Below are 16,907 nucleotides of genomic sequence, written 5' to 3'. Positions count from 1 at the left end.
GAATGAGTTAAGGTCACATACCGAGGTTCCACTGTAATTGAGAATTGAGCTCATGCTAAATGTTTTTTTCTTCAGATTTGGCAGCTTGCAGCACTACAACAGTGATCACAGAGAATGAGAGCCCTGAGAAGCCACCACTTGAAGAAGGGCAGGAGGGACCATCAGTAACTCATGAGGAAGAAGATCAGTCGGACCTCCTGCAGCAACTTGTGAGCGAGGCAGTGAAGAAAGTATTGGCCGAAAATCCCATTTTAGCATCATCGGGAGTTGACCCTTCAACAATCATGAAGAGCATTGACACCTCGGCGCTCATTGCTCAAGCCGCACAAGTGAATGCCAAGGCAAAGAAAAAATTCTATTTCCGTCCTCCTGATACACCCAAATATAATCCAACCCCCATTGAAGAGCTCAACAAACGTAAGAGATCTGCCGATTACTCAGAGGATTCTTTTGCTCCTAAGGCCAAGATTGGTAAGTATACCCCAACACCAATCTCCACAGAAAACACTGTAGTTGATAGTGCAGAAGTTGGACCAGGCTCTAAAGAAGAAGCTGATGGTGAGATCACGGATTTTTCATCGGATGAAGATGAGGATCAGGTGGATAAACGAAGATGTGATTTTGACATCTTAGAAGAGGTTCTTGCTGAACACTCACAAAACAATAAAATTAAAGTAAAAAAGAAAAAGGGAAAGGCATTAGGAAAACTCCAGTATAGTCTAAGTATTCCAGAGAAAAATGTTGATGAATCTGCCATGATCTCTGATGCAAGAAATATGTCTGATCAAGATAGTAATACATGTGACACTCTGAGGATAAGCAGTGAAGCCAAAGTGCCAACAGAGGAGTCTTACTTTCTACCCCCTTCTCCTATTTTTACATCATCTAGTGATGGATTCGGAGCATTTAGTTCCATAGTGTATGCAAAATCATGTACAAGTCCCGAGGAGTGTGAGAGTAGTTCTAATATAATTTTGAGTGATAAAAATGTAACTACGAGTCCTGGTGCAACTAGCAATGCAGAAGAGAGTAATACAGTTAAACAGCTTGAACCACATGTGAAAGTTGATAAAAAAATAGTGGCCAAAGATGACACTAAGAGAAAAATAAAAGGTCACATCCACCTCCCCCAAGTAGTCCACACGCTGGGTGCTCCAAAATTAATACGACCGAATATTCGCAACTGGACTCCCCATGTTCGAAGTAATATGTCTGATTCTAGGAAAGACGGTGACCCATTGGAGGAAATGTTAGAATTAATGGATGGAAATGATGCTGCTGCCCAGGAAGAATCTAAGGGGAACTCCAGACAGTCGCCAGCTTCAGGTGGTCAAGAGGTTGCAAGTACAAAAAAGACACACAAATATAAAGTAGATTTAGATAAGGAAATAGAGAGCCTTACAAATTCCCCTTCTAAAAGAGATGAGTCAACTTCTCACGATAGACTAGACTCAGCCAAGAAAGACCTAGATAAACAGGTTGAAGATTCAGAGAGCAACAACAATGCACAAGAAATAAGGGAAGCCACTCAAGTAAATATAGAAAAAACAAAACCAAATCAAAATAAAGAAATTAAGACAAATGCATGTGAAACAAATAATAAGAAGCATATGAAGGAAAAAGAAACAAACTCTGAGAATGATCCTTTAGATAATCAATCAGATAAAAGCAATAATGATTCTGTTGACAAATGTAAACAATCAGAGGAGAGAATTGAGTCACAAGACAAAAGATGCCTAGTAAATAAAGGCAAATCAACAGAAAATAAAACAAAGGCAGTGGAAAAGAGTATGAATAAACACACAAAAGAAAAGAACAAAAATTCCAAAAGTGATCCTTTAGACAATGAGTCAGAAGAGGAATTTAATAATGATGACGCAGTTGACAAAGGTGTGCCCACGGAGGACACCAGTGACTCAGAGAAGGAACAAACGAAACGCAAAAGGAAGAGAAAGCACAGTTACACTAGCAGCTCAGATTCAGACCACTTTCATCACCGAAAGAAGCGTAAAAAGTCCCACAAGCGTAATCGTAAACACAACAGAACCAAAAAACGTAGGAAGCGTAAGAACAGTAGATCCGATTCTAGTGACAGCGATGAAGAATCGGAAAAAGATGGTAAGGATACTCAAGATAGTAAGGACACTAAAGATAAGGATAGTAAAGATGCTGCAGATAGTAAAGCTAATGAGAAATGTGAATCAAGTGGAGAGGGACACAAGGAGGAGGAGGAGGAAGAGGAGCAGGAGGATATAGTGAAACTTAAAAAACATAAAAAACACAAGAAGAAAAGTAAGCATCGTAGAAAGTTAAAACACAAGCGGAAGAAGAAAAAATTGAAATCCAAGAAAAAGGGTGGCAAAAATAGCAGTAGCAGTAGTAGAAGCAGGAGCTCTAGTAGAGATAGAAGTCGAAGCTCTAGCAGAAGCAGAAGTCGGAGTTCCAGTGTGCACAAAAGCAGAAGTTTAAGCAGAGAAGGGCGAAGAAGCTCTAGAAAAAACAAGAAGAGGAGTTCTAACCAACATAGAAGCAGGAGTGCTAGCCAAAATAGAAGCAGAAGTTCTAGCCAAAATAGAAGCAGAAGCTCCAGTAAGGACATTAGCAGAAGTTCTAGCAAGCTTAGAAGCAAAAGTTCCAGCATCCACAGAAGCAGGAGTTCCAGCATCCACAGAAGCAGGAGATCAAATGATCATAGAAGCAGAAGTTCCAGCACTCAGAGAAGCAGCTCTAGTGATCATAGAAGCAGTTCTAGCACACACACGAGTCCCAGCAAGCACAGGGATAGGACTACCAGCAAAAGCAGAAACAAAGGGTCAAGCAAGCATAGCAGTTCTAACAAACACAGAAGCAGGAGTACTAGCAAGCAGAGGAGTAGAAGCCTAAGCAAAAATAGAAGCCATAGTTCCAGTAAAAGTAGTGTCAATAAAAGTCAAAGCATCAGTAGAAGTGGCAAACCAGAGACAAGAAAGAACAGTAATGCAAATACAAAAAATAAAAGCAATAAATCATCCAAGGAGAGTGCATACATGGAGAATTCTCAGCCATTATCAACTCCCATGCCAGTTGATCCATCAAAAATTAAAATGGAGGTTGAAGAGTTAGTTCCTGATTTGTCAATTGTAAAGACTGAAAAGGTGGATGAAGAATTTGTAGATGCACACAGCAAAAAGAAAGACTTGAATAGTATTGAGGATGCAAACCAAAGGCAAAACTATGTTAATGATAAAAGCATGTACTCGAGTAACCATAGATCATCCAGCGGAATAAGAAAAGAATCAGAAAGCTACAGAAAGAAGGACAAAGAACAAATGAAATTAAGCTCAAATGCAGACAGTAAAAGGAGAAACAGCCATGAGAGGAAGAATTCTACTGAGAGCATTTCTGAAAAAACACTGACCTCCATTAGGCGATCAAGTTCAGATTCTAAGAAGAGTGAGACTGACATCTCATCTGACAAGAAGAAAGCAGATAGGAGGCCCAGTACTGACAAAATGAAAAAGGACAAGGTGTCAAACTCTTCAACAGATTCTCAACCCAAAGTCATGTCTATGTTTGACATGGTACTTGCAAACACTCAAACACCAAAGCCAAAAGCCTTCACCGAAATATCTATATTTGATAGCGTGTGTGATAACTACGAGGCCAATACAGATTCTTCGGCAGTGCATTCTGAAGATGAAATGAGCCCTGGAGATTCTCATAGTAATGTAATGCAAGAACCGTCACCTCACAAAAAGTCCTCTCAAAGTCATTCTAATTCTAAATCAAAAGCCGAGTCTGCATCCACTACAGAAAAAATAATTGATCGTCAGAGATCTGAAGTGACCAATCCCCCAAGAAGAAAAAGTCGTAGCTATTCTAATTCGAGCTCCAGAGATGGCAGAGATGACTCCAAGCGCTCACATTCCTCATCTACCAAACACAAAAGCAATAGTTTTAACCATGATGTAAATACAGATTCTTCACTATCCTCTTCTGAAGATGAAACAAACCATAAAGGTTCTTACAATAGTAAAACTCAAGAACCATCCACCAACAAGAAATCTTATCAAAGTCAGTCTAATGGTAAATCAAAAGCGGAATCAGGATCCAAGACAGAAAATACATCAGGGCATCAAAGACCCGAGGGTATCAGTCACTCGAGATCAAGTCGTAGTCATTCTAACTCGAGCTCTAAAGATGGCAAAGATGAAGCCATACACCCACATTCCTCATCTACCAAACACAAGAGCAGCAGCTATAACTACGATGGAAACTCAGATTCTTCGGTATCTCCCTTTGAGGACGAAACGAACCATAGAGGTTCTCGTAATAGTAGAACTCAAGAGTCATCCACCAACAAGAAATCTCAAAGTCAGTCTGATGCTAAATCAAAAATTGAGTCTGGACCCAGAACAGACAACACATCTGATCATCAAAGACCCGAAGGGAAAACTCACTTGAGATTAAGTCGCACTCACTCAAACTCAAGCTCTAAAGACGAGTCCAAGCATTCACATTCCTCAGCCAGCAAGCACAATGCCAGCAGTCATCACAGATCTAGTAACCACCACAGTAGTAGTGGTAGCCATATCAGGGGTAGTGGTACTGGTAGCAGCTCTAGCAAAGCACATCCAAGTAGCACTACCACCAGCAGCTCGTCAAGCAGTAAAAGCAAGAGAAAGGAAAGCAGATCAGAGAGTTCTAGCAATCAGTCTAGTAAGAGCAGCAAACATCACCAAAGCAGTAAGAAGAGCAGTAGCAACAAACACAACAGCAGTAGCAGTATCAACAAACATGAAAGCACTATTGGTAATAAGGAGAAAGGATATACCAATGCTGATGCTAAAAAATCTGGAATGGACAGTAAGGTTGATGAAGCCACCACGAGTAAACATCCACAAGGGCAAGAAGAGTCATCGAGTGGAATTTCAGATAGGGAATCATTTTTTTATAATGGTAAGATTTTGAAAGTGTTTCTTTTTTTGGGTCAGCCTGCCTTGGTGGGAGACAGCCAGTGTGTTGATAAAAAAAAGTTTTAAATGTGTATACAGTAATTGTTTATTGTTAATCTTTGTAATTATCTCAATAATATAGTTCATTTGGTGTGATAATTTTGATGAAGCCTGCAATGTCATTAATAATTTTTGAACACTATTTGCAATTTCTTTTCCAGGTTATCCCTCATCTGGTAATGAAACTGTCTCTTTCCAGTCATTACCTTGCTTCTAGTGGTGAACACAAGTCTCATGTGATTTTCTTGCAATATAGTTATGGGTGATAACCTCCAGATACTTTTAAGTGATGAGCGTAAAATTTAATATGTCCTGTGTTTCAGATACAGGTAATGAGTCGCCCTTACCGTACCTCTCAGAGCTTGATGAGATAACGCTAGACGACCTGGAGGAAATGATGAGCAGTTCAGATAAAGTGGACCTGAGGCATTTAGAGGTATTAATTCTAATCTTTAAGGCATTTATATTTATTAGTACTTAATTAAATATTATCTTATTTTTATTTCATTTATAAATCAATGAAGCTGTAACTAGGTTTGTGTCCCAAATGCCTTCAGACTGAACTATGTATGTAAATATTTTTGCTGTAACATATTGTAGCTATTTGTAGCTGTATGTCAACAGAATTTATTGGTACTAATAATCTATCCTGTCTGTTTTATTATGCTGGATAATAACCCCATTAAAATGTACATTAATAACTAAGAATTTTATGTCAGTGACAGTTAATGTGTAATACATCTAATCAGAGCAGGAGCAGAAGAATGACTATGTTTTATTCACAGAAATATTTGAAAAGTGATGTTTGGGCACTTGGGACAGGACAGCTGTTGAATGAGTGATGGTGACTGTGTTTCCTCTTTCCATTCACCCTATACTTTGGTATGAAATAACGCATGTGGCAAAAAAAAAAAAAAGGAAAAACCTATATGAGTCATTCAGCACTGCAATGCAGAGAGACATAAAGGAGATAATGTAACACAAGGCCTTGTGGTTATAACAGTAATAATAATAATAATACAGCTGTGTAAACACTTTATTAAAATAGAAGGCAGGCTGTTGATAAAAAAGTAATTCGCAAGCTGTTATTATTCAAAGTTTAAGAGTTCAAAAGGGTTCTGTAAGCCAGGGTATCAAAAAAAGTTGATACCTTTGAGCAGAAGATTTTGCAAGTCATGGTCTCAGATGAACCCCAATAGGATGAAGTCGGATAGAGACAATTTGACACCTGTTGAACCTGATTTATTGTACTATAGATTTTTATTTCTGACTGCTCTCTACCTTGAGACCTTAAATTATTTGAGAATGGAACTGTTACCTGCTGCAAATATAGGAAAGATATACAGTACTTGGCTATAATTTTATTAGTTTGTGATTAATAGGAATAAAACAGATAGAGAGAATTAAGGTTTTAGAGTAGATGAAGGAAGCCATTACTGAATATTGAAGCAAGAATTGTATTTTTTTGTCTCTAGTTAATGTATTATTGTATGGCTTTCTAAAGAATTGAGCTAAAGGCTATATAAAAAGAAATGGTGTATTCTTTTATTACTGGCTCCTTTATTTACTGATAATAAAAAGGCACAATACCGTTACTGGAACAATAAACAAATAACCCGCATATAAGAGAAAGAAACTTATGACGACATTTTGGTCTGACTTGGACCATTCACTAGTGTGACTCATTAATGGTCTGAGTCGGACCAAAACGTTGTCATAAGTTTTTCCTATGTGTATTTGTGTATTGTGTATCGTTTCCTTAATTTACTGTTTTAATAGATCTATGGATCGAGTATATGGAGGCTTTGCAAATAGTAAGGGCAAACTGCACCTGAAGTGTCATAAAAATGCCTGAGGACACTGTTTATATATATAAAATTAAATAATTTATATAGAAGAGGTTAAACAAATTAAATATATTTTATAATAATGGATAATGGATGTATTGCAAGTAAACTTTTATAATACTTTCAAGAAATCTATTTTGTCCTCAGAACTTAGAGGATTCTGATGATAATGACCGCTATGAGTTGGACAAAGATGATCCAGAAGTTATGGAAGAGTGTTTGAAGATGTACAATGAATACCAACCAACTCAGGAAGACTTAAAGGATCACGCGTCATCTAAAAAAGTAAAAAAAAGTCTTTTTTAGTTTTTTTCAGAATAACAAGATATACAGTACTCTTCTTAGAACAACAAAAAGGCACAATACCATGACTGGAACAATACACAAATAACCTGTACATAGGAGAGAAAAACTTATGATGATGTTTTTGGTCTGACTTGGGCCATTAGTCACACAGAAGAGTTCTTCTTTGTGACTTGTTGATAGTCCAAATTGGACCAAACCACCATAAGGTTCTTCCTTCTATGTGCGGGTTATCTGTGTACTTTTCTTGGGATTATGATTATTAATACCCAGCACTCATGGGATACCTTATAATTCTCCCTTATCAGGCCTGAGGCTAGATTCTTTGCTCTTTATTTTTCCCCCTTTCACACACACACAAAAAAAAAGTTTCTGGACAATAACTTAAAATGCTAAAGTTGACTAATTTTAAACATGACACATTTGTTTGCCTAACATAATGTTTAAAAAATTATTTAGTGCTGTACATATGTCATGGGACATAATTATATTAGCTGTGTGTGGTTATTAAAGCTGCACCTCACTTGGATGCTAACATCAGGTCTGGAAAAAATTAAAGTAAACTCGATGGATAGACACTTAAAGATAAGCACCTCAGTGCTGTATGTCGATCTAAATTTGGACTGCCAACAATAAAGAAGAAAAAAACACATTTGCAGAGAGTGCCATTATTTGGGCAAAGTTTTGATCTGTTAAGATCTTTAAGCCCTATAGAGGATGCAGATTGCATACACACATATATATGTATATATACCGCTAGAAGAGGAAAAGATGAAGAGAGTGAAATTATGAATCATGAAATCATAATAACATGATTGAAAACAAACCACAGAATGGGTGGGATTTGAACTCATGGTGAGTGAGTCTTAAAACTCCAGGTCATTGCATGAGCAGTGACTTAAGCACTGGCCTGGAGATTTAGGAGTCATTGCTCTGGTTCAACCCCACCCTTTCCATGGTTTGAGTGAAATTGTGTAGAGTGGGATGAATCGTTAGTCAGAGGAGTATTGCAGTTGAAATGCTGTCTGGTTTCTGGATGGTATGTTTGCCCTATTCCTGCGCAGCTTGATTGCCAAGAATGCCCCAGTAATATGGCATGTTCCAGTGGTTTGGAAGGTGCCAAGAGAGCGTATAAGTATATCACAGTCACTCATGTATGACAGCAAACAAGTTTAGTGTCTCACATAATTACTGTTATAATAATAATAGCAGATGCATATATTCTGTATTCTTTCTAGCTATCAAATGTATTTAGGGAAGGTTGCAGTCTGTCAACGAAGAACCAGATCATCAAGGAAAGCAGCGTATTGCACGAACAGATTCATGTGGAAACCTTATTGCAAAAAAGCCTTTGCAGCGTAAAAAGACTCCTACACAGGTAAGGGTTCATTTATCTCTTACACAGCTAATAATGCAGCCAGGGGACAGCTCCAGAAGTTCATATAAAAGGGACTTAGGGGTAGCATCTGGTTGGAAGAGGGAGCTAGGGAACTTGTCTTCAAACATCATTATTACCACTACCCCTGAATACACCATAATTAAAATAGATTACGGCACTAACTTAATTTCAGCTCATAAAGATCTTATTCTTTATGAGCTGAATACTAAAAATCTTCCCACATTCATTACTAATTTTTATCATGTTTATATGAATATCACTATTGAATGTTAGTTATTAGAGGGGTGGTACATTTCCTTCATTGGGTCACCTAACTTAGTGAGAAAAGTTTCATGTTCTAAAAAGCAAAAAAAGAAATCTGAATAAAGCAGAGCATTGTATTAAAAGGTAGAGATTAATTAAAGGGCTTTGGTTTGACAGAGCACTGGGGGATGCATTGATGCTGGTGAAGAACTCTTGATCCAAGGAATTGGAGCAACTGTTCCCTCCCTTAGAGCAAACCTAATTGCTTTTTATTCCCCAGGCACTCTGTGACCCCTCTAAATTTACACTTGTGTTTTTCTATGAGCTTTGACAGAGTGGTAACTGAATATGTGCCTAGACAGCAAATATATAATTCTATATCCTAAATAACATAATGCTTGGCACATGTAATGACAGAATTGAATAATAAGGGATCTTATTTCAGATGATGATGGAGAGATATCAGAAGCTCAAGGAGCAAAAAGCTAAATATGCTGAGCTCTCAAGGAATCAGAAACAGCAGCAGCGAGTTGGAGAGTCTTCTGCTATGACTCTTAAGTCCCATCCTTCCTCAAGTACACTCCTTATGTCACCACCAAATTCCTCACCAGGTGAGTCAGTGCTATATTCCTACCAGCTATGTCACTGCCTCATTCCTACCAGCTATTTCACTGGTACATTCCTACCAGCTATGTCACTGCCTCATTCCTACCAGCTATTTCACTGGTACATTCCTACCACCTATATCACTGCTGCTTTCCTACCAGCTATTTCACTGGTATACAGTGGAACCTCAAATATCGAACTGCTCCCAACTCGACCAATTATATAAGTGTATTTTTGTAAGTGCTTTTATAAGTGTATTTTTGAGGGTCTGAAATGAACTAATCCAATTTACGTTATTCCTGATGGGAATAAATTCGTTCGGTAATGGCACTCGAACAGCCGTCTGGAACGAAGAAAGTTCGATATTCGAGGTTCCACTGTATTCCTACCACCTATATCACTGCCGCATTCCTACCAGCTATGTCACTGCCTCATTCCTACCAGCTATTTCACTGGTACATTCCTACCACCTATATCACTGCCACATTCCTCCCAGCTGAGTTACTTCTGTATGTGGAGATGTTATGTTTGAGAAGAATGTGTGGTGTGAATATTATGCAGAGAATTTGGAGTGTAGAAATTAGAAGACAGTGTGAGGTTGCTAAAGTTATGAGCTGAGGAAGGGTTGTTGAAGTGGTTTGGATACTTAGAGAGGATAGACAAGAATAGGATGACAAAGAGGAGTAGAAATCTGGTGTCTGGGGTAGAACAAAGGATGGCTAGGGGGTCATCCCAGGAAGGGTTTGGAGGGGCTGGGTAAAGGAGATTTTGAGTGCTTGGGGCTTGAGCATCTATCCAAATCAACCCGGCTGTGAAGGATACGTGGGGCAACAGGCCACCAGCAGCAACAGCCTGGTTGACCAGGCTAGCAGCAGGCGAGCCTGGCCCATGACCGGGCTCTGGGAATAGACTCTTAGAGCTCATTAAAGGTATTATCAAAAGCATGTGTGAGTGTGTTAAACTAGAGTGAGAGGAGACGAGTGGCTTTCATGGCTTCACGAGTTGTTGGAATGTGAGTCTGAGAAGATTCAAGGAAATCTATTAGCTGGACTTGAATCCTGGAGGTAGGAAGTACATTGCCTGCACTCCGTAGGATGGTTGGGAATGTTGCAATTCAGAGCGTCATTTGAATTATACACCTACTATCCGACTTACGACCGAGTTCGGTTCCGAGAAACCGGTCGTAAGTCGAACTTTACTAATGAATATCATCAAAACATTTTTGTAATGACTTTATTTTATTGTTTTATTTTGGTATTTCATGTTTTACTTTACTTTTTATGCTGTTAGTACTGTATTTTATACTGTAAGGTTTAGGATAAACACTGTGTACAACACAAATAGTTGTTTATTTCCCAGAAATTTGGCATAAAAAACACGGCCGTAAGTCGAGTGGTCGTAAGTCGAGCAGGTCGTAAGTCGGATGGTAGGCGTATATGATGTCTGCATACTTGTGGAAAGCCAGCTGTTGAATGAATGATGGTGTATGTGTTAACCTTTTTTTGTTTTATTTGTTGTCACCTTGCCTTGATGGGAGATGCCTGGTATGTTAAAATAACAATAAAATGGCTTGATAAGGAATGCATACAAACAATTTTTTTCAATTCTTCCCGTACAGGTGGATTAAAACGGCGAATCTCGCACGTACCAAATGTCTCATCGCTTCTCCATGCTCGAGAAAGAATCAAGAACTTGCCCCCTCCCAGTTCAAGAACACTGCTTTCTCCAAGTGTAGCTAAAGCCTCCGGTGCTATCCCACAAACCACGGTTCAGACGGCCAAAGGTGGCAAGCGAATAGCACACGTTCCCAGGACTGTAAGTGCCTCAGGCTTTCTGTTAAGAAATGTTTTAAAATAATTCTTTTCATGAAAACTTTGAAGAATGTTAATGCAGCATTAAATTGTAGGTTACTTTTTTTATAGAAAGACGTAGAGATTTTTTGTAGGTACGTAGTAGGTTGGTAGACAGCATCCGCCCAGGGAGGTACTACCGTCCTGCCTAGTGAGTGTAAAATAGAAGTGGAACAGAATTCTTCCTCCGTAAGCCATGCGTGTTGTAAGTGGCGACTAAAATGTCGGGAGCAAGGGCCTAGTAACCCCTTCTCCTGTATACATTACTATAGTTAAAAAGAGAAACTTTTGTTTTTCTTTTTGGGCCACCCTGCTTCAGTGGGATACGACCGGTTTGTTGAAAGAAAGAAGTAGAGATTTTTTCCCAGGGCTTGATTCCTATTGTTTGATTTAAGTATTAAACTTCATTCCAGTTGTTTGATTTATGTATTAAACTTTATTCATACTGAGGTGTTAAATTTGACTAGCTCTGAAATTACTACATATACATTTTTGTTAAAAGTAGAATGACATGGAGAGCATTTAAATCGGTAGGAGAAGGAAGACGGGGTAGGGGTCATTCTTGAAAAGGTTGGAAGGAAGGGGTAAGGGAGGTTTTATGGGCGAGGGGCTTGGACTTCCAACAGGCGTACATGAGCGTGTTCGATAGGAGTGAATGGAGATGAATGGTATTTGGGACCTGACGATCTGTTGGAGTGTGAGCAGGGTAATATATAGTGAAGGGATTCAGGGAAACCGGTTATTTTTATATACCCGGACTTGAGTCCTGGAAATGGGAAGTACAATGTCTGCACTCTAAAGGAGGGTTTTTGGGATATTGGCAGTTTGGAGGGATATGTTGCGTATCTTTATACGTATATGCTTCTAAACTGTTGTGTTCTGAGCACCTCTGCAAAAACAGTGATTATGTGTGAGTGTGGTGAAAGTGTTGAATGATGATGAAAGTATTTTCTTTTTGGGGATTTTCTTTCTTTACACCTACCATCCGACTTACTACCTGCTCGACTTACGACCACTCGACTTACAACCGTGTTTTTTTATGCCAAATTTCTGGGAAATAAACAACTATTTGTGTTGTACACTGTGTTTATCCTAAACCTTACAGTATAAAATACAGTACTAACAACATAAAAAGTAGAGTAAATCATGAAATACCAAAATAAAATAATAAAATAGTCATTACAAAAATGTTTTGTTGATATTCAGTAGTAAAGTTCGACTTACGACCATTTTGACTTACGGCCGGTTTCTCGGAACCGAACTCGGTTGTAAGTCGGATGGTAGGTGTACATATAAAGATACACAGCATATCCCTCCAAACTGCCAGTATCCCAAACCCCTCCTTTAAAGTGCAGGCATTGTACTTCCCATTTCCAGGACTCAAGTCCGACTGTATGAAAATAACCGGTTTCCCTGAATCCCTTCACTAAATATTACCCTGCTCACACTCCAACAGCTCGTCAGGTCCCAAGTACCATTCGTCTCCATTCACTCCTATCTAACACACTCATGCACGCTTGCTGGAAGTTCAAGCCCCTCGCCCACAAAACCACCTTTACCCCCTCTCTCCAACCCTTTCAAGGACAACCCCTACCCCACCTTCCTTCCCCTATAGATTTATGTGCTTTCCATATCATTCTACTTTGATCCATTCTCTCTAAATGCCACAACCACCTCAACCATCCCTCTTCTGCCCTCTGACTAATACTTTTATTAACTCCACACCTTCTCCTAATTTCCACACTCCGAATTTTCTGCATAATATTTACACCACACATTGCCCTTAAACAGGACATCTCCACTGCCTCCAACCGTCTCCTCGCTGCTGCATTTACCACCCAAGCTTCACACCCTTATAAGAGTGTTGGTACTACTATACTTTCATACATTCCCTTCTTTGCCTCCATAGATAAGGTTTTTTGACTCCACATATACCTCAACGCACCACTCACCTTTTTTCCCTTATCAATTCTATGATTAACCTCATCCTTCATAAATCCATCCGCCGACACGTCAACTCCCAAGTATCTGAAAACATTCACTTCTTCCATACTCTTCCTCCCCAATTTGATATCCAATTTTTCTTTATCTAAATCATTTGATACTCTCATCACCTTACTCTTTTCTATGTTTACTTTCAACTTTCTACGTTTACACACATTCCCAAACTCATCCACTAACCTTTGCAATTTTTCTTTAGAATCTCCCATAAGCACAGTATCATCAGCAAAAAGTAACTGTGTCAATTCCCATTTTGAATTTGATTCCCCAAAATTTAATCCCACCCCTCTCCCGAACACCCTAGCATTTACTTCCTTTACAACCCCATCTATAAATATATTAAACAACCATGGTGACATTACACATCCCTGTCTAAGACCTACTTTTACTGGGAAGTAGTCTCCCTCTCTTCTACACATCCTAACCTGAGCCTCACTATCCTCATAAAAACTCTTTACACCATTTAATAACTTACCACCTATTCCATATACTTGCAACATCTGCCACATTGCTCCTCTATCCACTCTATCATATGCCTTTTCTAAATCCATAAATGCAATAAAAACTTCCTTACCTTTATCTAAATACTGTTCACACATATATGCAAAAGCAGTGATAATGTGTGAGTGTGGTGAAAGTGTTGAATGATGATGAAAGTATTTTCTTTTTGGGGATTTTCTTTCTTTTTTGGGTCACCCTGTCTCGGTGGGAGACGGCCGACTTGTTGAAAAAAAAAAAAAATATATGCTTCAATGTAAACACTTGATCTACACATCCCCTACCCACTCTGAAACCTCCTTGCTCATCTGCAATCCTACATTCTGTCCTACCTCTAATTCTTTCAATTATAACCCTACCGTACACTTTTCCTGGTTTACTCAGTAAACTTATTCCTCTATAATTTTTACAATCTCTTTTGTCCACTTTCCCTTTATATAAAGGGACTATACATGCTCTCCGCCAATCCCTAGGTACCTGCCCCTCTTTCATACATTTATTAAACAAAAGTACCAATTTTATATTTCAGGAAACACTGGCAAGACCTATTATCCCAGCTGAGTTTGGCAGTAAGGTTCCGCAGAATATTAGGCAACGGTACCTCAATTCTTTAATCGATGAATGCCTAAAGTTTACTGGAGAGAAGGATGCCTTCAATATTGTAAGTTACTCGAGTTACGGAGCATTACAGGTGCTCATCAACTTATGATGGGGTTGCGTTCCGACGAACCCATTGTAAGTTCAAAATATCATAATTCGATAATAAATAAATAAGTAAATAACTACTGTCACTGAATAATGAACAAATAATTACTGTAACTAAATAGCAGTATTGAAATGTAAGTAAATGAATACAAGTTACGGACTTGCCGCCTTCATCCTGGCTAATTAATTATCTTAAGTTTCATCTCGCTATTGTAAAGTCGAAATATTGCAAGTTGAACCATCCTAACTCAAGAAGCACCTGTTATGTAGGTCAGGAGTAATTCCAGGAGACACATATGGAAGGAGCTTAAGGATGGTAATCTGGTTGCAAGACTAGGGGGCTTTTCTCAAAGCATTATTATTATATTATTACAGTGGACCCCCGCTTGACGATCACCTCCCAATGCGACCAATTATGTAAGTGTATTTATGTAAGTGCGTTTGTACGTGTATGTTTGGGGGTCTGAAATGGACTAATCTACTTCACAATATTCCTTATGGGAACAAATTCGGTCAGTACTGGCACCTGAACATACTTCTGAAATGAAAAAATATCGTTAACCGGGGTTCCACTGTATTATTATTATTATTATTATTATTATTATTATTGTATATTTTTATTTGGGGGCTGAAGTCTTACATTTCCCTCCTGATAATTACTTTTTGTTGTGATCTTTGAATTTATTTACATATAGTAAACTTTTGATGTAACAAACTAATAATGGCGATTATCCAAGTGCTCGCTCAATCAGAATAATGTTAAAAAACAGTAAAAAAAAAACACTGAAGTATAGTCTACTATGTACTTAATATAGCACTATACACACAGTTGAAAGATATACTACAAAAAACATTGAAAATAAAGGAGTTAAATATAGTATAAAGTTTTCCCAGTGAATTTTGCTCTGTATTTTAAAAGTTCTTTATATTGAGGTCTGTTATATCAAGTGGTTACTCTGTCTGTATTTGTTTATTGACAATAAATTTATCCATAAGCTATAAATGGAAATGTTATAACAACTACAAAGTTTAACTGATGAAAATATTATAGCAATTAGAAAGTTTAATTGATGAAAGTGTTGAATGTTGATGAAAGTATTTTCTTTTTGAGGATTTTCTTTCTTTTTGGGGATTTTCTTTCTTTTTGGGTCACCCTGCCTCAGTGGGAGATGGCCAGCTTGTTAAAAAAAAAAATATATAACAATTACCAAGTTCATGTGTTTCTTTCAAGGCTGCAGCTGAAGAACACACGTGTTACAAACGTGCATCGTCTCGCATGGTGTACTTAAACCTCACCGTTAATGCCATCAAGCGCTTGCGGACGCAGCAGAAGGCAGGAGAAGCTGCTCAGGAACTCCTTGATAAAGACCCACAATGTAAGTCTTGAAGGATGTAAGTGAACTAGTTCAACTTTGTTACATCCTTTTTTTGTTTTTTTTCTTTTAACATGTCGACCATTTCCTACCGAGGCAGGGTGTCCCAGAAAAGAAAAAAAACTTTAATCATCATTCAACACTTTCATCATCATTTATACACAATCACTGTCTATGCAAAAGCACTCAGATATGACAGTTTAGATATCACTCCAAACAGCCAATATGACAAACCCCTCATTTAAAGTGCAGGCATTGTACTTCCTATCTCCAGGACTCAAGTCTGGCTAACCTTAATGGTTTTTGGAAATGTGGGAGGTTTAATGCTTAGTTTTTATTGTAACTTTTTTTTTTCTTTTTAACATACTGGTTGTCTCCCACCGAGGCACGGTGACTTGAAGGGGTTACTAGCCCCTTGCTTCCAGCATTTTAGTCGCCTCTTATGACACTTATGGCTTTCGGAGGAAGAATTCTTCTGTACTTCCCCAAGGAGATTGTAATTTCCAATTATTATAATTGGAAATACGGGTGAAAATCCCCTGGGTCAGTTGATGTGGAAACAGTGGACCAAGTCTTGGTTACACAGTTGGCCATTATTGTTGCAGTCATAGCAGAGCAATCTCCTCTCTATCATCCACAGCCACCATTAACAACCACCTGCTTTCCCCTAGTCATCCACTAAATCAAAGGTTTACTGTACAGTACTTTAATTCTACTTTGTGTGTATGTAGGAAAGATTTTCTTTATTGATCTTTTCATAAGTAACCCACAATTTGGAGAAGTAACCTCAGATAACATATCAGTCTGTCCTGGACTATTATCAGTTCTAATGTTTCCTCTCCAAATTATTGTAGTTTATCCTTCAATGTCTCTCCAATATAAAGGGCAGCCCAGCCGAGGAATGCATTGCATTCCTGGTGTTCCAGTACACAAATGAGTTATTAGTAACTTGGAATGTTTTTTTTTCCTTATAGAAAACATTACTACTGAGGATGTTTGTGTGCCACACACATTCATAATGGCATATCAACATTTGTAAGGCAATTATTTTGAAGATATTTCTCATAGACCTTGTTCATAAACATAAA

General features: G+C 38.3%; 1 protein-coding gene across 1 annotated transcript in view; it reads left to right on the top strand.

Moving 5' to 3' along the window:
• Positions 1 to 16,907, top strand: part of LOC128698594 (serine-rich adhesin for platelets-like) — a 41,094-nt gene that overhangs the window by 7,192 nt on the left and 16,995 nt on the right. The window contains exons 3-10 of the mRNA XM_070103849.1: positions 76 to 4,938; positions 5,318 to 5,430; positions 6,989 to 7,126; positions 8,400 to 8,522; positions 9,232 to 9,397; positions 11,011 to 11,207; positions 14,271 to 14,402; positions 15,678 to 15,822. Coding sequence (XP_069959950.1) covers positions 76 to 4,938; positions 5,318 to 5,430; positions 6,989 to 7,126; positions 8,400 to 8,522; positions 9,232 to 9,397; positions 11,011 to 11,207; positions 14,271 to 14,402; positions 15,678 to 15,822 — 5,877 coding nt within the window. The remainder of the gene's footprint in view (positions 1 to 75; positions 4,939 to 5,317; positions 5,431 to 6,988; positions 7,127 to 8,399; positions 8,523 to 9,231; positions 9,398 to 11,010; positions 11,208 to 14,270; positions 14,403 to 15,677; positions 15,823 to 16,907) is intronic.

The sequence above is a fragment of the Cherax quadricarinatus genome, chromosome 88, assembly GCF_038502225.1.
Source record: "Cherax quadricarinatus isolate ZL_2023a chromosome 88, ASM3850222v1, whole genome shotgun sequence".
Lineage (NCBI taxonomy): Eukaryota > Metazoa > Arthropoda > Malacostraca > Decapoda > Parastacidae > Cherax > Cherax quadricarinatus.
The sequence above is the reverse complement of the archived record's forward strand: the minus strand, read 5'-3'. Positions and strand labels throughout refer to the sequence as shown.